This window comes from Lingula anatina, chromosome 9 (genome assembly GCF_051362555.1).
Source record: "Lingula anatina isolate TDL-2025a chromosome 9, LinAna3.0, whole genome shotgun sequence".
Lineage (NCBI taxonomy): Eukaryota > Metazoa > Brachiopoda > Lingulata > Lingulida > Lingulidae > Lingula > Lingula anatina.
This window is the reverse complement of record NC_141775.1, coordinates 545569-568700: the sequence shown is the minus strand read 5'-3', so window position 1 is coordinate 568700 and position 23132 is coordinate 545569. Positions and strand designations below refer to the sequence as shown.

At 37.6% G+C, this 23132-nt stretch overlaps 3 protein-coding genes across 3 annotated transcripts; 1 reads left to right on the top strand and 2 right to left on the bottom strand.

Moving 5' to 3' along the window:
- Positions 1-587: 587 nt before the first annotated feature.
- Positions 588-4499, top strand: LOC106167514 (uncharacterized). The gene is made up of 4 exons (XM_086995208.1): positions 588-708; positions 3290-3433; positions 3755-4013; positions 4225-4499. Exons 2-3 carry the CDS (start codon positions 3291-3293, stop codon positions 3999-4001), a joined length of 390 nt encoding a protein of 129 aa, XP_086851334.1. The 5' UTR covers positions 588-708; position 3290; the 3' UTR covers positions 4002-4013; positions 4225-4499.
- A 638-nt stretch (positions 4500-5137) lies between these two features.
- Positions 5138-15230, bottom strand: LOC106161348 (uncharacterized). Its single transcript, XM_086995546.1, has 3 exons — positions 15049-15230; positions 7024-7149; positions 5138-6480 (listed from the first exon to the last, which is right to left on the bottom strand). Exons 1-3 carry the CDS (start codon positions 15228-15230, stop codon positions 6438-6440), a joined length of 351 nt encoding a protein of 116 aa, XP_086851672.1. The 3' UTR covers positions 5138-6437.
- Positions 15231-16950: 1720 nt separating this feature from the next.
- Positions 16951-22919, bottom strand: LOC106161307 (uncharacterized). Its single transcript, XM_013538214.3, has 7 exons — positions 22256-22919; positions 20475-20681; positions 20115-20198; positions 19715-19816; positions 19315-19440; positions 18889-18972; positions 16951-18561 (listed from the first exon to the last, which is right to left on the bottom strand). Exons 1-7 carry the CDS (start codon positions 22382-22384, stop codon positions 18235-18237), a joined length of 1059 nt encoding a protein of 352 aa, XP_013393668.2. The 5' UTR covers positions 22385-22919; the 3' UTR covers positions 16951-18234.
- Positions 22920-23132: the final 213 nt, after the last annotated feature.

The following is a 23132-nucleotide window of genomic DNA, read 5'->3' as shown; positions in this document are numbered from 1 at the left end:
ACTTTGTTTAGGAATAATAATGGGAATTTCGTTTTGTTCATTTTTTTCTATTACGCGCTTTCCGTTCAATATAACACTTGCGGCTGGTTTCTTATTTCCATGTCATGAAGATGCATCCATTCTTTTATATAAATATTATAAATTAAGATTCCAATTGGCTCCTTAGCGTGTAAAAGCATATTTTTCTTGAATAAGAGTACGCTTTACCACTCTTTCACGCCCAGTATTTTTCTGTAAGAGATAAAGTAGAGAAAATGCACTTTATACAGTGATTATAAAAAATACTTTGTGAAATTCACTTTTCGAGCACCACCCCACCCCTTTGGCTATTCCTTACTCCATTAATCAACCTGGGAGGAGCTTTGACTCAGAAAAAGAAACTTTTATACTTAAACAAATCGACAAAAACCCAACGCCGTCTAGTTACCTCGTTTATTTGATAACCAAACTAGTGACACGTATCCCCCGTTGAAAAATGGTTTAATTCGAGTCTGCTACATTTGCGTAGGGTCGAGAGACCGTTGTTTTAAGTCACGTGTGAATATTTTGAGATGCAATGTATCGATGGCACCGGAGCGTATAAAAGGAAATATCACGTAACATTTCTTGCTGATGAAGTGTGGTCGACGGTTTGGAGGAACTTAGAGCTTACGGGGACTTTTGCGACAAGCTGCAATTATTGACCAAGAGGAGCCTCTTTTCAATAAGGTACTGTGATTTTTTTCTTCTTGGATATCAAGATTAATCATTATACCGACTAATTACTAGTCTGAAAATGCGGAAAAATTATGAAAGAAGTGGTAAGTTCGATTGTCTGAAGCAAGGTGCCAAATTTTCAGTGTAACATTGATTAAAATTTTCGTAAGGGTTAAATGCAAATAAACGGGCTGTCCAAATTGTTATGTTGTAAAGTTAATGACTTACGCTTTAATTAATAGCAGGTAATAATTAAAGAGGAATCATATAAGTTAAAGGATAGGAAGTTATTGAGTGTAAATTAAATTTCATTAAGAGGCAACAAGTGCGGAAACTGTTTAGCTGTTAGGAAAAGATGGAAAAGATCAAAAGCAGATATTCTTTTATTTGATTGGTTTATTTCACAATAGGATTGCAATTATCTATCACGTGTATGCAAAATGAGAATTGGAAAATTTCTGACAATCATGGGAAGAAAACAATTAAACGCGTGATAAGTACGCAGACATAAAGTATAAATACTTGCGAATTTGTAAGAAAAGTGAGTTGGTGAATAAATGTTTGAAGGCCCCAGAAGGTCGTTATCGTCCCTTTGATATTTATTTTTATTTTCTGTGGCACAAATAATTTTAAGAGACTTCGTAACACTGATTAAATCACTACACAAAGACTCTCTAAGCATTTTTACACTTTAAAGCATTGTATTAAATAAGCGTATTCCAATATCTAAAATTGTTGAGTATGATACAAATTTAAACATAACACGGTAAAATAAGTTGTTTTTTTCTTTGTCGCTCGTGAGACGAAGCTAGAGAAAAGTGTAGGAAAGGTCTTGTGTAAGTATGACCTTTTTGCAGGGTTGAAACGTCCTGCCTCATAGGTAAAAACACGTCAAGTTTCTTTGGATAACAATTTTTTACCAATAACATCACAATAGTTGTTTTCGGACTGTGATAGTGCTGCAAAGAAGAAAATCTGATGTGTGCAAATTTCATTTTGTTCTCAAAAATGTGAAGGATAACGTCGTTGTGCCGTGAAAAAAAAATTATTGTAGGCCTATAACAAGTGTTTTGGGTTTTTAACGCATTTCAGTTTTTGTGACCTACGTTTAATGGTCACGTGATCGATTTTTTAAACATATTTTCTGAAAAAACTCCCAAATATTTTTCATGAAAGCAAGATGCCGACTATTAAGTAAAACAAAACCACTCTTTTCCTATCAGAGGAGGAAAGGGGGGATTTGCAATAAACTAGTAAGTTGCAAAGGAGATCTTTAATTGCCACTTTTGGTGTTTATATTTTGGTTAAAGTGTTTTCATTTTCACGTAAGCAAACCACGAGGCAAATTACGCGAGAGCGGTGCAGACATAAAGGTCGTGAAACCTAATTTTCTTTGTCCTTAAATCAGGTAAAGTTTATAGGTTGGCTACGACAGAGAACCAGAGAACACATGACAGGTTATGTTCACATTGCTAGCAAACGCAATGAAAAAATTAATGATTGATTTGTTGCCTTCTCTGCGGATTTTTTTGTTCACAGTGACCTTAAACGAGGTGTTATTTATGCAGTTCATTTAAGGCCTGAGCACACGTGTTTCGGCATTTTTTTTCAGATGCCTGAAGTAATTTTGTCGCATATTTCTAAATGCTACAGGTATATCGAATAGCAAACCGTTTGAAAATCAACTTAGCAATTTGAAAAGAATTACCGCACAGGTCAAGTCAAAGTCAGTTTCCGGCATTTGGTTGCCGTAGGAATTCGTTTTCACGGGTTTGGTTCTTTGGAGGAGTACTTCTCCGTACACTGGCCTCGTTTTAGATTATGTCAAACACTCTTAGTCTCGAGGAACGCAAAGAATAGACGCCCTTGCAGAAATATTTTCAGCTTATGTCTGAGCAGGTTAATTGGGCGCTGCCCCGACAACTTAAATCTAGTGTTTGGATTAATCACCCGAAGAGTACAAAAAAGTCTGACACAACCTTTCTTGTAATTCCTGCGACCCGAGGAACAATTTTCCGTTTGTTAGACATTTATTGGTTTCTTCGTAACCGCAAGGGCGTGAACAAAATTGGCAGTTTTTTTTCCGCTGAAATATTCACAATTTAAATATAAATTCGTAACGGCAGCTTTTAAAGTTTGAAACAATTCAAACGGTTTAATTAAGGGTAATAAGGTTACTCCATTTCGTTACTCTATTTTCACTTGGAGCAAACCCGTTTTTGGCTGTAACGCACCCAGGTTGAAAGGATCAAAGTAAATCACTTCTTCTTGTTAGATGTTCCAGAAATCCTTCTATTTTCATCCTAAATAGCCCCTCCTCTTTGTTTATAATTTTAATTTATTAATTAATCTATGAGCAATTTATTGCATTCATTCATGACTCATAATGTTTCAATGTGAAAATATCATGTGCTTATTTAAATATCATGTACTTATTCAAAATATCAGGTGCTTATTTAAGAGCTCGTGACAGAAATCAGTTTCTAACGTACGTGTATATATTTTATATATTAGCAAGATAAATTTATTATTATTATTATTATTATTATTATTATTATTATTATTATTATTATTATTATATCTTGACCGCCAGGATGCAGGTCTACGCTTCCGTTGTGGTGGTGTTGATGGCGGCGGCACAGCTGATTGGAGCAGTGGAGGAGAGAAGATGGCTGCGCTGTTTTGCTCCCTATAACTCCGCTGTCTGTCCCGGGGGCAGGGGCTACGACTGCTACGGGTAGGTATGAACGGGAACGGAGAGAGAGAGAGAGAGAGAGAGAGAGAGAGAGAGAGAGAGAGAGAGAGAGAGAGAGAGAGAGAGAGAGAGAGAGAGAGAGAGACAGTTGTGCGTGAGTGCATGTGTGTGTGCGTGTGGGCGGGCTACATGGGGGGCTGGTTTTTTGGGAAAGTAGTCTAAAACAATATGGCTAATTCTGATAACCTGGAAACGCTGAATTCTGGCGCAGTTTAAGGTAAAAAAAAACGCAAATAGCAAATAAAAAAAAACAGACACCACAAAATGTGCATTGTTGGATGATCTGCTTTTTTTCTTCTCCAGTGTCGCCTGTGATCCGGCACGTTGCAGCTGCTTCGACTCTGCCTCGGCTCAGGCCGCCGCCCCTTACTCCGCTCCTGGTACGTATCCATACAACTGGTACAGCTACTACCGACACGCTAACTACGCATACCCGCCCTACTACTTCAGACGTGGAAGCAAAGGAAAGGGATCGGGTTCTTCAGATTCCAATTACCTGTACCGTCTCTACCTGTGGAACTATCAGAACAGTCAATCCCGCTCTGGATAGAGGGAGCCACAGGTAGCTGATTCTTTTTTTCTTATCATTTTTTTACTATTGAAATTAGTCTCTATAAATATGGTATTCAAGCTTCATTACCATTGTATAATTATTTGAATAAGAAGATTAGCTTAAAAACTGACACATTTTTATTAAAAAATTGATAAATCTCTTTTTTGTAATTTACATAAGGAAAAAAAGAAGTATAATATATTTTAGGGTTTTTTTACAGCTTGAAACGGAAAGGATGCTTCTTCATGAGTGAAGAAAAGGATTCACGTTTAAAAAATCTTCGCCCGTTAAGAAAGTGCCAAACTCAGTCAACCGAAGGAATAAGCTGATTGTTCTAATAAGAATATTTTAAAGTTTAACACAAGCCTGTAGGAAGGTTGCAAGGGTTGCCATGACTACGCTGTATACCTCAATTTTAACCTCACGGGCAACAGTGTTAAGGCTTTCAAAATCTGACTGTTTGGGAATATATTTGAAATAAAATTTTACATTTTATTTCGTCATCTTTTTTGTTTATTCAAAGATTGAATCCGCGTTTTCGTGTGTTTATGAAGACAAGGTCACGAATTTATAATACGTTCCATTTACATTTAATAACATGGTGGATTGTTTTTACACACTAAGACCGGGGAAGAATGTAACTTTAAAATGCTTATTAGACGGACAATAAACTAAAAAGCTAATATTTCTACGTACTTTCAGTTTTGAAGGTTTTGGTTGATTCAGTTGTTGTAAACTTAAGTTGGGATAATACTGAGATCTCATGCTGATGCTTTGGTTTGAGACAGAGGTCTCTACAAGTTAGCTATATCACGAGTTATTTTGAATGCCCGTAAAAACATTGTTTCGGAGAAGAAGAATGGGCTCATTGCGGTTGTTGAGACGGTGGTTGGACAAGTGCACTGCGACCACATCTGTCACATCTGTCACAATCAAACTGTGCCACCAGCAAGGCAAGGGGTCATTCGAAACTCCAAAAATACAACTTTAAAAATACTTCTTTGTTCAATATACAAAAATTTAAAAGAAAAGCATTTATTCTTTATTTTTTAATGTGAAAGTTTGAGAATAGTCCCCAAAATATAAATTAATAGATAGATTAATAGATAGATAAATAAATAATAAATCCAATAATTGGTGACACCTTTATTACCGCGTGAAGAAACTGACAGCATTTACAGCACATGGTGCTACATATTAACGAGTACTCTACAATTTACAAGAGATTTCACTCATAGTCATATCACCTTACAAAATGGAGAGAAAAAGAAAAAAGGAAAATTTTAATTTACAGCAGTTTCAGCAAGAGCATTTCGTGCAGATATATTTAAAATGTGTGCTGGTGTTCTTTAAGAAAAAATTGTATCTGGCATGGTTTTCTTCTATGTTGAGAAGTTTTGCTTTGCTTATTCAAATTTACATATTTTTGGTAAATTGTGTTTTAAAATCACGTTTGTAAGAACGTAAATGGTTTTAAGCGAAATGGCGGATTCTGTCAATGAGTATAAGTAAGGAAAAGTCCGTGGAAAAGCTGCACTAAACCATTACCAAGAAAAAGTATTCAATAGCTCTATACAAAGTAAGTATCGTTTCCATTATTACTATACAAAAAGAAATAAAAGTGTTTGCAGAAATAAGAAAGATAACGTTATTCATCATCCCCCCTGAGTTTCAGAGACCACACGAAACTTTCCTCTACATTCAACAAGCACTTGTGTTTTCATCCATAAACTCGGAAACTCAGGGTGTAGCACGTGGAGAAGCGTTTGCTTAAATTAAAAAAAAGAGTGACTTTAAGTTACAACAAATTCTACACTAGACAATCACAAGTACAAATTGTTCTGAGGCATTTCCGGCAGACGCTGCGTATCACAGTTGTAAAGGTTTTAAGTTCCTTCAAAAATCTCAGTCACATAAACCATTTCCGCTTTTAGTCATTTTCACTGTGATGGCCAAAGGTTAACAACTGTAAATGCCAACACATTTTAGAACACATTATGGCATCTATACATTTATATCAAATAATAACAAAGTAAAAGAATACATCATTTAACAGCTATGTATCGGTACACTACTTGATGTCTTATACTTTCCATTTTATCATTTTATGTTTGATTTAAAACATTTCTTACTCCGAGAGAAGAATCCTCTCACGATATGACTAGGAAGTCGTCATACTTAAGGCATGTATACACGAATCATCACGCAAAATATGTAAAACAAACAAACAAAAATGCTTATAACGGGAGCCGTTTTTCATGTAATACCAAGCCAAAGCATTCCTTGATAGTGCTTATATATATATATATCACGACAGCAGAAATTCAACTCCAAATTTACAGTTTCTTCATCCCTGGCTTTAGAATACAAAGCTGCATATAACTACAATGGCGTGATGTGTTAAGCGGCCCACGGACAAGACAAGCCAGACTCTCAGTTTGTCTCTATATCTGAGGGCATGTCAACTGCTGCAGACCTGAAACAGAAAAGTGCTGCATTGACATCAGGGTCAATTAGATGCCAAAACGGCTTCCTACACTCTCGATTCTTTAAAATCCCACTGCTTCTGGCATAACCATTAAAGTCACAAAACAATTCACAGATCATTCTCTTTTCTTCTTTTTTTTAAGGAATAAAGACCCTTTCTCACATTTAATTCCTCGACCTACCGATTGTAAGAAATAAAAACAGCTAGGCAAAAGCATCTCACTGCCTCATACAGTTTGCAGGCATGATCTTATGATATTCCCGCTCACAATCTCCCTCTTTCCTCAATCTAGCCCTGGTACTGCCGTTACATAACCACTAACCACCTCATTAGGTTACTGCCTTGGTGGCATGGCCTCTTCCCCCCCCCCCCCCCCCCCCCCCCACTCCCCTCCCCTCCCGCTGCCAAACTAAATTGACTGCCTCGGACAAACCCTTACCAAAAACGAAAAAGCAAATGTCGGAAGTCATCCGTAGGGAGGGAGGAAGTGACGTCACAATGATTGTCATGTCCCCAGTGTGGAATACTTACCTTTTCTTCCTTCCCTGGAAAGTATTGTGGTAGTTATAGAAGTAAGAGTTCCACCACGGCAGGTTGTGAAGAGGACCCGGGAAAGCGTTCTGAAGGCAACCACACCTGTCACAGTCACAGCGCAATCTACAATGATTAACGGCACCAATTACTATTAAAATGTATACCTTTTGACTCGTCCTGTTGTAGTTTTCATAAATTGAAGTATGATGATTTATACTGATACTGGAAGCGACTTTCAATTACAGATGTAATGGACTAAAACGTTTCTTAAGAGAAACTTACTGTATCTTATTTACAAAATGTTTTAAAGACTGTAAAATTGAGTTACCACATTAGATGACCAAAAACAAAAAAAAAGACAAAAGTATAAACGGCCTCGCAGCTTTAATCTAACTAAAAAGTACGTAATAATTTGTAAACTAGAGACGCTTATTTCTGCTATGCAGCAGTGACAGTTTCTAAAAAACCATTAATGATATAAGCAATGTCTACTAAACAGTTTTCAAGCTACGAAAAAAGATGACCAAATAACTTGAGTAGTGCACATTTGGGGAAGGTATATAAGACGAAATATTTTACTTTGAATTTCAAAGATATGCGACAATTTCATTTGGTGTAAACAGGACTTCGCTTGAGCTTCTTTTAAAGCAGATTAAAGCTGGCGTAACCAATGTTTCAGATTTGCCCCAAAATCAACCCGGTTCTACAGTAGTTGAGATACCATCGCAGCTTAACTGGACTGTGTTCCGCGTTTATTGCGTTTGACTTAACGCTTTGACCCAAGAAGTCCGTTCTGAAAGTGTTGTCCTTAAAGGTCCATGCCAATCGTACTTCAGGACGCCCCAGGAACCGATAACTGTCAACTCTAAATTACCTCCACAGTTTGAAAGAGGTGTTGATATTACAACCCATCGTTGCCGCCCACTAGGAAAGCCAACCATTTCAAAATTATAAGCTTATTTTGTTTCATAAAAGAAAAAAATGGGTTACACCAAACCAAGTTTATTTATCGTTGGATGAAATATGAATAATTCAAAATTCTTAAACCATTTAAAGGCATGTTTACTGGACAATATCAGATGATATAAAGATATTACATGTGAGATGTGGGAGAGAACAGCCGAGAGACTTAAATTTTGTCTTTTTACCCATTCCCGTAGACAGGGGGTCAGAGGAACCGCCCTTTTGGTAGGGCAATTATGTTCTGAATCACAATGTGATCTGTTTTATGCCATTTGAGTAACCTAATGGGGTAAATAAAATTCCACTTTTCCAGAACCCCTCCCCAGCCCCACCCTCTGAAACGGCTGGCTTCACGCCTGTTGCTGAAAGAAATTTTTATTTTATTTAGAACCTAGAATAGCTCTCACTGAAAACTGTGTCTTGCAGCTTTTCCGCTGGCATGATGACTGGGGTGAAAGCGATGGTAGATTTACCGAGAGTTGAAGTTGTTTAAGTTGTTTCTGTTGCAGTTTCTCATATAATCGTCTTTTTTTTTTTTTTTTTTTTTTTTTTTTTTTTTTTTTTTTTTTTTTTTTTTACTGTAAGATACTACATATGTGCCAAAACCTGACATGTCAGCCGCCAGCAAAGCGCCTTGAGTCACGGTGAGCGGCAAAGGAGACACACGCGACTTGGGAAGGCGTTTCTGGCTCAATAAACAGATGTCGTATCCTGTTCCCACTTAATTATATTGCCGCTTAAAGCATGTCTTAATGGTAGTTGACATAGGTTTTGTGCGGGTGAGGGGTGTGGGAGGGGGGCGAGTAGTAAAGTCTTCAGAAACAAATTGAATGGGCGGGAAAATCATTTAGAGCAAATCTCGGGCCAAGTGTTCACATAAGGGATAGGAAATGCCACATGCGTCCCGTATGCCATCATAGAATTCGGAAATACGACATCAATCTGAATGACATTTTATATTTCCGTGATTGCAATCTGAGTCACCTCTCCTAGTGGACATTCGGAAAACCACTGGTAGACTGAGATCTATTATCTTTAAGCTATTTTAGTCGAATTTTAGAGAAAGTTTTCATCAGTGCTCGTATTTTGTACGTAAAAAAACAACACTTCGACCTAGCACATAAATAGACGTTAAGTGACTTCGCTGTCGTTGTTGATTACGGGCGTTGTACGTATTTTTAATAGATCAGTTTAGTAGCTCTGATAGATGTACTTTAACAGCCAATGATATTTCAAAACACAGGGTACATAAGAACCTCTTTAAAACTAAACTAGACCTGAAAAAGACATTTGCATAGTTTTAAAAAGTTAAATAAGGAATGAAGAATTAATAACATCTTATGCACATGTAATTCTCTAACTGTACCATAATTATTTCAACCCGAAGGCAGATCCGATGATATTAATAGAACAACTTACCTCCTGTTGCTAAAAAATTTAACAGTAAAACTGCAGCATAGACGAACGCTGCTGATGTTGTTTTTACGGGTCATAAAGGCTTTTGGGCATTCCAACACCTTGAAAGGGATACTGTAAAAGGCCTCCATCTTTGGCTCAGCGTGGAAGTGAGACGGTAACGTGGCTGAATCCAGAAGTGTTCACAGAGGTGATAGGTATATCCCTTAGTTGCCGAGATAAACACTTCTCTCCCCACCCCCCACCCCCCCACCCCCAACTGCAATCAATGTGCCCTACATATTGCAATAAAGTTATTCTTTTCTACTTATTTTATTCTGCTTAACCAATTCTGGGATTCGTCTTACTACACATACGTGATTGTATACCACAGTCACGTCTGTATATAACACAGTCACATCTGTATATACCACAGTCACGTCTGTATAACACAGTCACATCTGTATAACACTGTCACATCTGTATAACACAGTCTGCCAAAGCAATGGCCATGTTATACAGACGTACATATTTTCCTGGGGTAGTGTAATCTCACCAGGGGGTACGACTCCCAAGAGAAAAAAAAAACATGCTGAGTTTTATGGTGAGCTTTACAGTTTGTCTCTTCCGCCGAGCTTACTTATGCCCCGAATCAACCGATTTGAGTGTGCATCCAAAGGTTCACCAAATCGGGGCATTAGTAACCTCAGCACCTGTGCTACATGGGCGCATTTGAGATAAAGCAAAAAAAAGTATTCTCTATTCACATATCACTTAAAGTGTACTGAGTGTGAAAGAAACAAAATGTCAGGGTCATCAATAAGCTCGACGTACTTCCGTCTTGGGAGTCCAACCCTCTTGATGACGTTAAATAGAATGAGCATAGTTGCACAAGAAAACTCTCCGTGCCTCTGTCACTCTAAAACCAACACATATCACTATCTTGTCCTCATTTATCCTCATTTATATTCATCCAAAGTAATTAAAATCAAACAGAAACAAAAAGCCTTCAAAGCCAATTATCTTTTTCAAAACAAGAAATTCCATGGTGCCCGTTGTTTCCTCAGTCTACCTAATCTGTGTTGGATCACACACTGCAAAGCGCATACGTGCAAAAAGAAATTGAAAAAAGAAAACTACTCCAAAATCCATTTAAATGATTATTGACTGTAGCCTTGCAGGAGGGCAAGCATAACTTTTTTCACTAAAAATATAATCATGTATCCGTCTTAGTCATGACTTTGCATGACTTCTGTAATTAAATTTTTAATTGACATCGCCAAATGGCCTTTGAGGACCGCTTAAAGACCAGATTAGAAAGAAATTTGGAATTTGTTCAAATGAATTCAGATTGTTCTTGAATTTGTATAATAAACAGAAAGTAAACCAGCGTATTCACTGTAAACACAAAATATTTTGAAGCACCACTTTTGAGAGGGTAACTCGAGATTTTGGGGCTTATGTTTAAGCTGATTTTGGTTGCTATCGTCGAGCATACTTAGTACGATTAGATTCTAGATGTTAGGCTCATAATTGGGAGCTAAACCTGAGAGAATTTATAATAGTAATATTTAATATTTTGCTCCAAAAGCAATACTTTAAAACAAACTACGGACGAAGCAGAATATACTACTAGAAAATTACCCAAAACAATCGTAGAGTTCATTACATCTGTACACATGGCGCGGACAGTGACATCTCATCCAGTAGCGCTGATCATACCAGTACGGGTGCAGCCCCTGGGTCTCCACGGGCCCCACGTGCCAAGACAGGATCACTCCGAGGAAAACTAGGACAAATGCAGCTACGTGGCAGTAACAGCGTCTCTCCATACCCGAGTCTTCTCACTATGCAGATAATATCGAAAGAACCAGGCAATTATCGTTTCAGTTTTATCTTGGCAGGCATATAAAGTCTCAGTTACGGCTTCTGTGTTCTGTATATTTTGAACCGCCTGTATTGTGTTAAAAGGTCCGCGTGGAGATATGTTTAACCTAATCTAGAATGTAACGCTTTGTAACCGTGTCTGACTTTAAACACTTTGATGTAAACTTTCATGTGTATTTAATTAGATTTCAGTTAGATCATATTCTAGTATTTCACCTGGCGTTACAATCACTGCCACATGGGGAACGAATGCCAGTTACATATTAAATTTAAAGACCACATCGTCTGATTAACGTAGTCTGGTTTATCCATATTTTCCAAATAGTACCTTCTATGTTCCTGGGGACTTTTAAGGTGTTTTGAAATGATAAAATTACTTCCAGTGTTATGGAGTTCTTTTTTTTCTTGAATTTGGGAAGTGAAATAGAAAACGTGTAGATACCAATAAATTGACAAAAGTTACTTTAAGGAATGATATTAAACAATATCGTTTTGGACTGTATTTTAAAATGTGGAAGTATGAAGACATCGGCAAATTGTGGAATACCACATAAGAGAATTTTTACTGTCACTCATTCCATTATCTGCCTCTTTTACACTTTAAGACTAAACGAAGGGTTATTTATAGCCAAGGCTGCGTGAAAGCGTTGTGAACAGATCTTTTGGTATTCGGACGCCTTTGCTTTGAAAATACCACATTTGGCAGCGGCGTAACCAAAGTTTTGTAAGACAAATTTTCACATTAAAGGTTTTCGTTTTCACTATTCTGGTCGTAAAAAAAGCATTACAAGTATTTTCTATGTAATCAGACCTTCCTAACAAACGGTTCGTATTCTTAGGTTTACAGAAATGGCTCATGTGACCGCTGGATTGATGAAAAAATATTACGTATACTTGAATTTATGTTTAGAAGAAGGCACTCAAAAGGTTTGCATAAATTCAATCAAAACCTGAATTATTGTTATTACAATAGGTGACCTCGAATCAACGTCATGAAATTGCATTTATCATACTATAATTCACAGTAGAAAGGCATTTTATATGAAGTACGCAAGCGATAGATTTTGAAGAACACCATGTAGAGATTATATTATTTCTAGATATTGAGAGTAGCAACCGATTGCAAAATGTTCATTTACAGTTATAAAAATAAACACACACAGATCGATAACTTACTGTACGTGATGTAATATAAATGTCAAAGTTTACGTGATTTCGTACAAATTGGAAAAGGACACGTACCTTAGAATTCGCCGTCAAACAGAAGTTGTTCCTTTGCATGAATTTTATAAATGAGAAACGCAGAAAACGAGCGATTAAGTAGCTCGACCCCGCCGGGTCATTTCACTCACGTAGAGAACCCCTGAAATGCTATGGCTTTTTTAAAGAACGCGCTTGCCAGAAAGCTCCATGTCTTTGTTTTATTTTCAAATCATCAATTTGAGAAACCCACAAGGGTGAGCAATGATGAAGATAAAATCATTCCGAGTATTTTGGCAGGTATATCACCTTGTCCAAGTTACCTTTGCTGTACATCATCATTTGCCAATATTAATTCAACAGTTGAAGAAGTATGCACATCTTAAATTTTAATCAGTTGAAACAGCTATTTTTTATGCTATTAAGCCTTACTGCAACCGAACTTCGTGCGGATATTTTGATTATTTTCCCTCCCTTTGAAAGTTCAAACAGTTTACGTTGTCGTTCACAATAAATGACGTATGTAATCTCATCTTGCTGTAAGGAAATTAACGATTTAATTTCCCCGATACGCATATCAGTTGCAAAGTCGCGCAAGAACGCGCCAATGAAAGCGCTAACGAAACCCAGGCTGTGGAAAGCACCTTTTTATCTATAGCCGTTTTAAAACTAAAGCAAAAAAAGTGGATAATTTGGTTGCAGTTGTCGCAATGATAAAATGCCCACCCTTTGTTAACTCTGTGATAACATAGCGACTGAGCCCAGCGAAAACGTCCGTCTCCTGCAGACAGTCTAACTACGGTTTTAGTTATAACGGAGCTGGATGCGCCTGAACACAAAAAGTTAATGGAATGAATGGCGTCATGCCTCAGACGCAACTCTACCATTTCGTTCCACTTACGTTATGCCAGTGGATTAGATTAGTTCTTTGGCGCTGGGAAAACAGAACCCGTGTGCGCAGCTGCAAAAACTTACATCGCCCCAGTGAAGTCTGTAGCCAGTCTTTACAGTTATCACAGGACCGGAAGACCACCGAGAGTGACGGCTTCGTTAATCTTCGTGACACTGGGAGTATTTTATCCTCTGAACCATTACACATGACAGTTGTTGTAATTTATTTGTTTGCACAACAGTAAAATGCACGAGAGAAGCGCCATGTTTGTCTTTGACCTTTGAACTTTGACGGCGCCCATACTCGATACTAGGGCAACAGTTAATGTGGAACCATGCGTTTACACATATCTCCGTTGTGCTTGAATATTGGAGCCAACAGAAGGCTAATAGGTCGTAATCATACAATTAATCTAACATCGGCAAACTAATACCTCCAGGCTATTGGCACCAAAAAAATAGCCAAAATATTCCCTTGACGAAAATTATAATGAAAATAAGAACGGTTAGCCAGTGCGAATATATAACTCTCAATAACTGGAAACTTGTGATTGTAACAAAAAAAAATCAGCAGTTAATTGAGATAATCCGCTGAGATACAGCACCCGGCTTCCATTGATTTGTACAGATAAACCCCGTCCGAGATATTGACCCACTTCTGTCACGTTGACCCTATTCTATGAATCTAATAAGAGCAGAATCTTTGTTACAGTTCCTTAATTAGCACCTGTATATGTTAGATGGGTCTTTTACAGACAATAAACGTAAAGTAAATTAAATGGCAAAGTCTCCATTCAAACCTTTAATGCTGAACTGGTCACTGTATTTCAACTTGTGAAATTATTATTTTTTTTATTATTATTTTTTTTTTTTTTTTTGTATCTTGCAAGACGGTGGCTTTAAAAGATTAATCGCTTCTAAAGAGAATAACTGTTTTTTAATCTAATTTTAATACAGTTATTTTTAATACTTTTCTACCTATAAGGCATGACGCGTAGACCATTCATCAAAGGGTCTGGTTTATTAAGGGGTCGAAATGCATTGCCTCCTGCGTAAACCATCACGTTAAGTCACTTTAAAAACGACTAACTTTTCTATCAAATTATAAAGTCATTTACAGTTCAGGGTTTGACAGAGGCTACGTGATCAAAGGAAACTCCAACGTACCGTGCAATGTCAAAATCAGTATGGTGTGTTGAGTACATAGCGACATCTTGCGGGAGGATCGAAAAACGCACAGTACACAGCCAATATTTCACGAGTTCAGGGGGGTTAAACTTCCAAGCCGAAAAAACGTTGAGTAGGTAGTTTGCGCGTCAGAGACTTGATATTTGCTCTTTATTGTATATAAAATCAAGAATATTAAAATAAATATCAACGCAACTTTTTTTCTTTCCCTTGTTCCTTTTTTCTTCTTCCTCTGTAAAACGGGTCCCAGGAAGGACTTAAGGCTGAAGACAGGGGCTGGTGAAAAGAACTTGGCTATCTTTTTATATAATAATATTATATTTCCTTATAACCATTACATAATAATGATATGAAATAAAATGAATAGCTGTTGAAATAACCTTTCTTATTGATATTTATGACGCTGATATATCTTGATCGGTTAAGAAAATAGCCGCCTTCCTGTCAACCCCCCCCCCTCCCCCCGTCTGCAACCTGAATAGAGACTGTTCTACTCACCCGTAGCAGTAATAGCTCCTACACTGCTTAGGAGGACAGTGAACACACAGGAGCCAGCGGCGAACCTCGTAATACTGGGAGCTGAGCTGTGGGGAGGAGCGAACCAGGAGCGGCGACTGCACCATGAGTACCAGTGTGACCGTGGCCAGGAAAAACAGGATGGTCTTCATCAGCGCGGTCATCTTGGCTGGTGAGGTGAAAAAAGAAAACATGACAATTTTCTCGTAAGAACGAGTGTCGGAATAATAGATTAAGCTAGTAACTTGGTAAAACGAACGGTTAAGAACTGCTCGGATGATTTCACTTTCAACTGAGTTTCGCAAAAATAAGCTTACTGAAAATGTGAAATTTAGAAGTGAAATATAGAAAAGCAAATAATTTGACGGTACAATTGCTCGTAAATACAAGTTCTAAAAGGTAAATTAAGAAAGTGGCTTTGCAAAACGATCGGAGAAAAAGCACAGTTAATTAGTTGCGGGAAAATGTTCCCTTGTATATTTTTACCTAAATTCTAATAATATACGAAATATAAATGCGTTTTTGTTTTTGAAAGCAGAGAAAGCGCTTTCTTTCACAATCGGTATCCCCGAAAGGCAAAGCCTAATCACTATGCAGAATAATTGGCATCGTTTAAGTGTAGCACTTGCAATGAAAAAAATGTGAGATTTAAGATAGTGTAGAAATTCTTTATCAGAGCAATGCAGCTTGTTTTATAATTTACCTAAACCCTGCGTGCAAGAACTGCTTGTACCTTCACTCGCTCCCCGGAAACGCTACCCTCCGTGCAGAGAACGCCACGGAATGGCTCGACTAGCGCGTTCCAAGCATCTACCCCTCTTTGCTGGGGAAAAGCCAGCGTGGAAGAATTACCTGAACAATGGCAGTGTCTGAAAGACATTATGGTGATAAACAGCAAAGGTGAACGTGATGAATTAGCACATGGGGCGCGCTTATTGAAGACACCCTTTTGAGAAGTTTGGGGCAATAATTCTGTTTCTAACGGCTGTCTCTGTAAAATCTACGGGCATGTCGGGCGAAGTTATGTCACCATCAAAAGAAGATCATTGATTAAAAAGGGGAAACGTGTATTTTCCTAATTTTCGCTTAAAGAGCTAGTTTTTGCGTTTGTATCTTTTTGCTGAATGTTATTAAACGCAGATTGTGGATTGGTCGAAATAGACACTGCAAAAAAAAAAAATATTTTCGATTCATTATTTTCTTATTCTTAATTAAAACTCCGAAATATCGTATGATAATTGTAAAAAGAAAAATTAGAAAAATTCGAACATTTGGAGTAAAATCACCGGAGTAGCGCCAAGTTTTCTCTTGACTGCTGAGTTCTTCCTTCTGTAACTAATTCTAAATATACACAGTGTATATTAAATTTAAATGATACGTGTTCTTGTTTATCATCCTGAATTACAAAGAGTAGTTCTTTTCTCATATCAAACCCCCTGTAGTTTTTGAATATACGCTTCGAGAATTTGCTCAAATTTCCCCTTTGAACACAGGGTAAGTGGTCTGCAATTTGCTTACACTGTTTTCCTATTATCAAGATCTCTTGAAGCCAAAGCTTGGTTGCCAAACAGAACAGATCCAACGGTTCCTTCACGAACCCCATTCTGCGACGAGATAATCAAAACGCGTCAAGGGACCAAATATGTTTTGTTGTGTTCATTTTTTGTTTTGTTTTTTATGTTAATTTTTTACAGGTGGAAACTGCTGTAACACCTGTAATTTCAACTATTATTATAACTTTGTTATAGTTTAGATTACATGTCCCGCTTAAAAAATAGTAACATCAAAGACGGGGCTCACGTTCTATTACCCGTTATTCTGGCGTATATCCCGAGGACGGTGAAATGGATCGAGGAAAGTTCTGTAGTGAAATGAAAATCGGTGTTCGATTTAACAAACTGTTTATTCGCATATATATTGGGCAATTCATACAACATAGTGATACATATACTGGGAGATAAATTTAACCACACTGGTGAATACATCAGTCCCTTAAACGTTGTGTGACACTGTGACGTATACTGTTTTGATTAGATCTCTTCAATGGGGAAAATTATGGACTTTACAGATACATAATTAAAAAAATTTTTTTTAAATATATATTTCAATGTAGCATGTGTGATGCTTTTTCTGTATAAAATAAAACTATAAGGTACCCTACAAGGTACCACTTAATTCGAATGTACTAATTAAATATATATATATTTTAAGAAATACAGAGTCTGTAAAATTCAAATATTTTCCCAGATTCAATACCGTTAACGAAGTGTCTTAATACTAGACAGGGACTCAAAAAAAAAAAAAAAAAAAAAAAAAATCCACCGCACTTTCACTCACAATTCTAATATTAATCAGGGTGTAATAAACCAGAGGGCGATGAATTTGGCAATCTTAAAACTTGCGAGTTTCGGAGAGGACTGAACATATATGTATGACATAGGAAGATTCTGATTTGAAGAAGAAAACAAAGGTTTGCGAAAATGATATGAAACATAAACGCAATAACGCTCTTTAAGTGTATTATAAACTGTTCCTAACGTGATAAGGACAATAAACATGTGTTGCTCTTAAAACTCGGAACATTATTCCTATTGGACTGAAGGGAAAAACTAAAAGATTATAATGTAAAAGATTATAATGTGAATAAAAAAAATTAACTATCATACACACAGACCTAGCTACAACTTATCCGCGGCTAAGACTGCATTCCCACAGATTTTTAGATCGATCTATCCCCCTGGGGAGTCTCACTAGACTGCTGTCAGCCTAGCTGGCTTAAATGTCTGTCCCGCCTACTTAAAGCTGTAAGGCAGTAATTAACTTTCGTGCGCGCTCGGCTGACAGCAATTTAGCGTGAACCCCCAGGGAGTTAGGTCGATCCAGATGGATCGATCTAAATCTGTGGAAACCCAGTCTATGACTATCTAATCCTAGCTTAATTCCATATACAAAAATAGCACCTTTTGCGTAAAACAAGATATTTACAACCACAAATGTACATTTTCGGAATGAGCTCGGGAAAACGAGACACCTATAACAAAAGCTGCGGAATGTTCGCAAAGACATACAGGGCAGACGTCCACAGGCAAGGTGTGATATGAACGCTAAAAACATTACATCTGGGATGAAGAGAGCTGTACCTGAGTTAATTGTGCAAGATAAATTTTATTAAAAGTCAGTGGCAAATGCACGGAATGAATTCCCGTCCGGCACTAAATATGAGATCGTCACTGATTGGTAGCCTGGCCTGGGAGGCGTTGGTGTATTGATAGAATGTCCACTAATGTCTGGCATGGGAATTTTCTCTGCGGAACTTGTGGCGTCGCCTAACAACGTTGTCCCGTATGTCGTATAATGAGGGCCGCCGTTGAGAAGTTCATCTTCGCTGTTTTCGCCATCGGAATACTTGTCGTCTGCCCAAAAGGTGCGCACGCGGTCCGCGTGACAATATCGTGACATGAACATTAAGGCCCACGTTAGCGCACAGATGCCAAGCTTGAAAACAAAAAACAAAAATAATGCTTATCTAACTTAAATTTCTAAAATAATAAAATATTTTTAAAGGCTTGTATAGGCCTTTCTTTATTATTCTTATTGTGCCCATTACAAATTAATTTCAAAGGTTTAATAGGCAATTAAAAAAGACAACGATGACCGTTATTTTTAACAAACCAGTATACTACACACGCATTTCAGCCATATCTTGATCATAAAAAAGATTTCATTAATCGCATTAAGTGATAATTCATTTCAGTGAAGATAAAACGAAGTTTTCGACTGTCTTCATTTTAAATGAAACGAGTGAAATCTAACACTGCCTACCTGTACACAAATGAGCACAGTACAGAATGAGTACGTGGTGGATAGGTAACTGAACAACTGAGCTCGGATCACAGTGGCACAACCCTGAAAGAAGAAGAAAAAACTTGCACCATCAACAACGGGAAAAGTCATATTAATGCGGAGGAAGTTATCCATATATTTGACCAAAGAAGTTTTACGTTTAAATTAAAAACATCCCGTAGAATTCTAGTCAAGCATCGATACAAAGTTTGTTTGTTTGTTTGTTTGTTTGTTTGTTTTCAGTATAAATTGTCCATTTTGTTACCACCAACAACGCTATGCTTTAACTAACGTTACAAGCTCTATTGTCTACCACGTTTTCAATTTATTGCTTACGTTCTTTATCGAATGATAGTTGGCCTAGTTATTGTTTTAGCACGAAAATCGCATTCATTGGTCACTAACCTGTTTATAGTATGGCTCTTGTTGTATCGTGTCCCACTGACTAAAAGAGGTCGCCAGACATGACTTTGGGACGTCCGCCCCTAACCTCTTCCAGTCACTTGAATTGTAAATTCCGCAGCAGAGAAACTGGAAAGAATGTGTTGATTTGTTGCGTTAAACAAGTGCTAATATCACTTATATATATAAAATAATTTGCTAATTTGAAAATACGGTGAAATGAGTTTTTATATATTGCTCCTTGTATAATGATGGTGAAATGCGAGTCGTTTCTTCTACAAAGTAATGGGGAATGGGCTACGGTTCCTAGCGGACGTCCATTCCTGTCACGCAGGCCGTGATGTGCTGAGTTCAGAAAATAAAAACAATTGCAGCCATTGTGTTAGGAGCGACAGATACTCACCTGGGTCTGCACCGTGTTCCAAACTTTCATGTCGTCCTTGTATTCCGAATCAATGCTATAGAACATAGAGGTTTTCATACCCTTCAGCATGAGAGCATTTGTCTGAAATAAGGAAATAACAATTTTAAACAGCCCTTTGAAATAGATAACGGTCACGTATCGATAAAAAGAAAGCGCTGTGAATTTCAAAACAAAAGGAGTATTAAAACAAATGATTAAAACAAATGTCGGAATATGTCAATCTCATGTGCGAGAAATTGAATGTCCCTTTCCTCCAGTACGCAAGACAAAAATCTCTCTTAAACTTTCTCTTTCCCTTCTGTCCTTTGAATTAAACAACACACTCATCCCATACAAATGCTTATATTTTTTTCTATAGTGTTTCTTAGCCGATACCTACCCCGGCTTTATCCTTAAGTAAATGTGAACTCATGCACGACACGATGACAAGTACTACCAAAAAGCCGGAAAATATGACAAACATCTGAAAAAAAGGATCAAGCATTAAGGAAGGAGAGAAAAATGGTGATTGCGGCATAGTTTGATCACATAACCAAAAGAGTAGGCCTTTAAATCGATGGCAATGATTTTATGAACACACAGAGCAGAAATGATAGTGATTTTCTTTTTAGTCTGCTCGTTCAACCGATGCTTTGGTTGTCGACAACTTGTCATAATAAAACTCAAGGCTTAATTTTTTAATTGGGGGTCTCCGTAATTTTTCTATCAATATCATATATTATTTTTTATTTATCATTACCATTGCAGACACTGATACACGTTTCTCCATTGGTTTTCGCATGCAGATGGCCACAATCACTGTAGGGGGTAATAGACCAATCGGCATCCAGAACGTCAGCGCGGGAATTCTCTGAAAGATGCCGCTGGTAATGTCCATGAAAAGCTCATCATCATTATCCGAAACGTCATTCACTAGCATAATCAAGGCTGTCATACAAGCGGCTATCTGCAACAAATAAAAAAAAATCCACATATGAAGAAGAGATAAAAAAGGGTATAAATGTACCTGATTTTTTAAACATAAAACTAACTTTTTTGTAGTAGGGCCTAATCAGTAGGCCTTATTTTCAGTCAACGTCGGCATCATTGCCGTGATCTACGGCAATCAGTAGATTAGATAGTCATCGTTACAGATGTGAATACATCATGGCTACACCACCTGCATATATTTACTGCGCTGGCGAACACCTGACGAATTCTCTTAAAGTGGACGGAAGAAGGACTCGCTTTATCAGAGCGACGCCGAAGATAACATCTTGAGATCGGTGGCGTCGCGGAGCACGCGGCTGGATATTCCTCACCTGTATAATTAAGCCATTTTGTTTCTTTCTATTGTATAATGCCAAATAAAACTTTGGCTGTCTGTGAATTTTATGTCATTTACATACATTTACACACCTTTAATATTCTTATGGCGGAGAGACATTTTACTTTGGTGATCAAACAAATTTAAAATTGAATATTTTAAAATAATGTAAACTTAAAATATCTCGAATTGAAAAAAAAAACGATATATTTTGAATTATAAAACGCACTGTTATCCTGAAAGAATTTGAATAAAAGTAAAAATGGTAACTATAATGTAACAATATGTTTTTCTTGCCAACATCCTTGAACGACTTCATGCTTTTCACTTCATATGCTCAGGTGGAGACTCTTTTTCCTTTTAGTGTAAGAATAATACATATTGTGCACATGCGCGTTATGCATAATGATCAATTTTAATCACTCTGTGTAAAATCCAAGGCTTTACCAACTGGGGGCTGCTTTGGTGCAAGTTCTTTAGCAGGTCTTACGGCCAGGCGTTAACATTCTGCTAAAACTTTTGTAAACTAAACCTGATAATTATCCAGTTGACTAAAGCTGGCCCCAGGTAGTAGACGCCAGTGTTTTCTGTGTCGGTCTCACTGTGACTATACACCGCAGAAACCCTTCATTAACATGTTAATCACAGCATCACGCCGCGTGAAGCTTTAAGACATTTTATGCGAGAGTAAATCTACATTAACAAATTCACACTTTCTCCGTTTACAAAAGTAATGTCCATAATCCGATGATTGTACCGTACATGTCAAGGTGTTTTATCAATAAATATTCTATTTTGTTCTGTAGTAATAGCCCTAATTGGATGGCTAAGTTAATGCTTTGTATGATTTATGTTGCAAATATCCCATCAAAATCGATAGAGCCGCTTTTACTTCGCTGCCCGTTGTCATCTTTGCATTTAAAACACCGTTAACAAACGCTTTTTTATCACTGTTTTGAATTTGTTCTTAAATCTTCAGGTTGTATAAAGACCAGCAATTATTACCGAATAATCGCTTCAGTGTGTGTGTGTGTGTGTGTGTGTGTGTGTGTGTGTGTGTGTGTGTGCGCGAGAGAGAGAGAGAGACAGCAGGAGCGCAGGGATTGATTGGAGAGAGAGAATCTCGAAGATTATGCAACTATACATCAGGTTCTTAACATTAAAATCCATCGTATCAACTTTCATTAAATATAAAAAAACATGGTAAAAAATACCTGGGTAACTAATCCATACGCTATCACCAGTTTGGAGTTGAAGGTGGCCGTCTCTAGATCTCGAAGATTTTGTCGTGGTTCTCGTCTTTCTCTTTCTGTTACTTGAATACTGTGGGAACCTCCCTCCATATTGGAAAATTAGCTGGTTGCAGAACACTTTTATACTTCTCAATTTTTCGTGGCAAGGCGTTTGAAATACTTCATCCACACCGATGTCCTCAACTGTCACTTAAGCAGTCTCTTTTCGTGCGCGTTCGGGGCTTTAGACTCCGGTATAGTGGTACTACAGAATCCTTGCAGTTAAATAGAAGGCGAAAGCGTAAACTTTGACTTTCAGACCCACAGTACAGACAATAAACAATTACTTAAAAGTTCGCATGCACTCGAATATCTTAGTCGATGTCTGTACTATACGACACGAGGTTGACTTTTAACTGGTTGTTTCGTTGGTGAAAGTCCTGCGTGTGCGTGTCCTTAACCGACCCTGAAGACGCTCTGTTTGGATTAAAACATCCGCTGTGTAGTCTATCCTCTGAACGTTATGACGCAAACACCAATTAAGCCGTCATTGTCCAACAGCAACTGAGTGTGACATATTTAAATAAACAGGTTTGGTTTCTTTCCTCGGTCACAGGTGGCAGAGAGGATGCTATCTCTGTCCCCGGGTGACCTGAAGATTATAGCCAGCAACAACAATAGTCGGCTTCTGAGGCCAGTCTCAGTTTACACTGAGACAAGCGGAAAAGCTTTGTTTGCTAATTACTACCCGGTATGACTCAGAAACAATGATGATGGGTTTAGGGGGAGGGGGGGAGGGGTGCTGGAGTATTTGATTATATTTGATTTTTATTGAAACGGGCGATTATTATTTATTTCA

What these genes read in the sequence shown, in the direction of transcription:
- LOC106167514 (XM_086995208.1), top strand. Translation starts at nt 3,291, where the DNA reads ATGCAGGTCTACGCTTCCGTTGTGGTGGTGTTGATGGCGGCGGCACAG. An exon ending in AGGGGCTACGACTGCTACGG is followed by an intron (nt 3,434 to 3,754) that starts GTAGGTATGAAC and finishes TTTCTTCTCCAG; the next exon opens with TGTCGCCTGTGATCCGGCAC.
- LOC106161348 (XM_086995546.1), bottom strand. Translation starts at nt 15,230, where the DNA reads ATGACCGCGCTGATGAAGACCATCCTGTTTTTCCTGGCCACGGTCACA. An exon ending in AGGAGCTATTACTGCTACGG is followed by an intron (nt 7,150 to 15,048) that starts GTGAGTAGAACA and finishes TAATCATTGTAG; the next exon opens with ATTGCGCTGTGACTGTGACA. An exon ending in TTCCAGGGAAGGAAGAAAAG is followed by an intron (nt 6,481 to 7,023) that starts GTAAGTATTCCA and finishes TTTCTGTTTCAG; the next exon opens with GTCTGCAGCAGTTGACATGC.
- LOC106161307 (XM_013538214.3), bottom strand. Translation starts at nt 22,384, where the DNA reads ATGGAGGGAGGTTCCCACAGTATTCAAGTAACAGAAAGAGAAAGACGA. An exon ending in GGAACACGGTGCAGACCCAG is followed by an intron (nt 19,441 to 19,714) that starts GTGAGTATCTGT and finishes CATTCTTTCCAG; the next exon opens with TTTCTCTGCTGCGGAATTTA. An exon ending in CTGTGCTCATTTGTGTACAG is followed by an intron (nt 18,562 to 18,888) that starts GTAGGCAGTGTT and finishes TTTGTTTTCAAG; the next exon opens with CTTGGCATCTGTGCGCTAAC.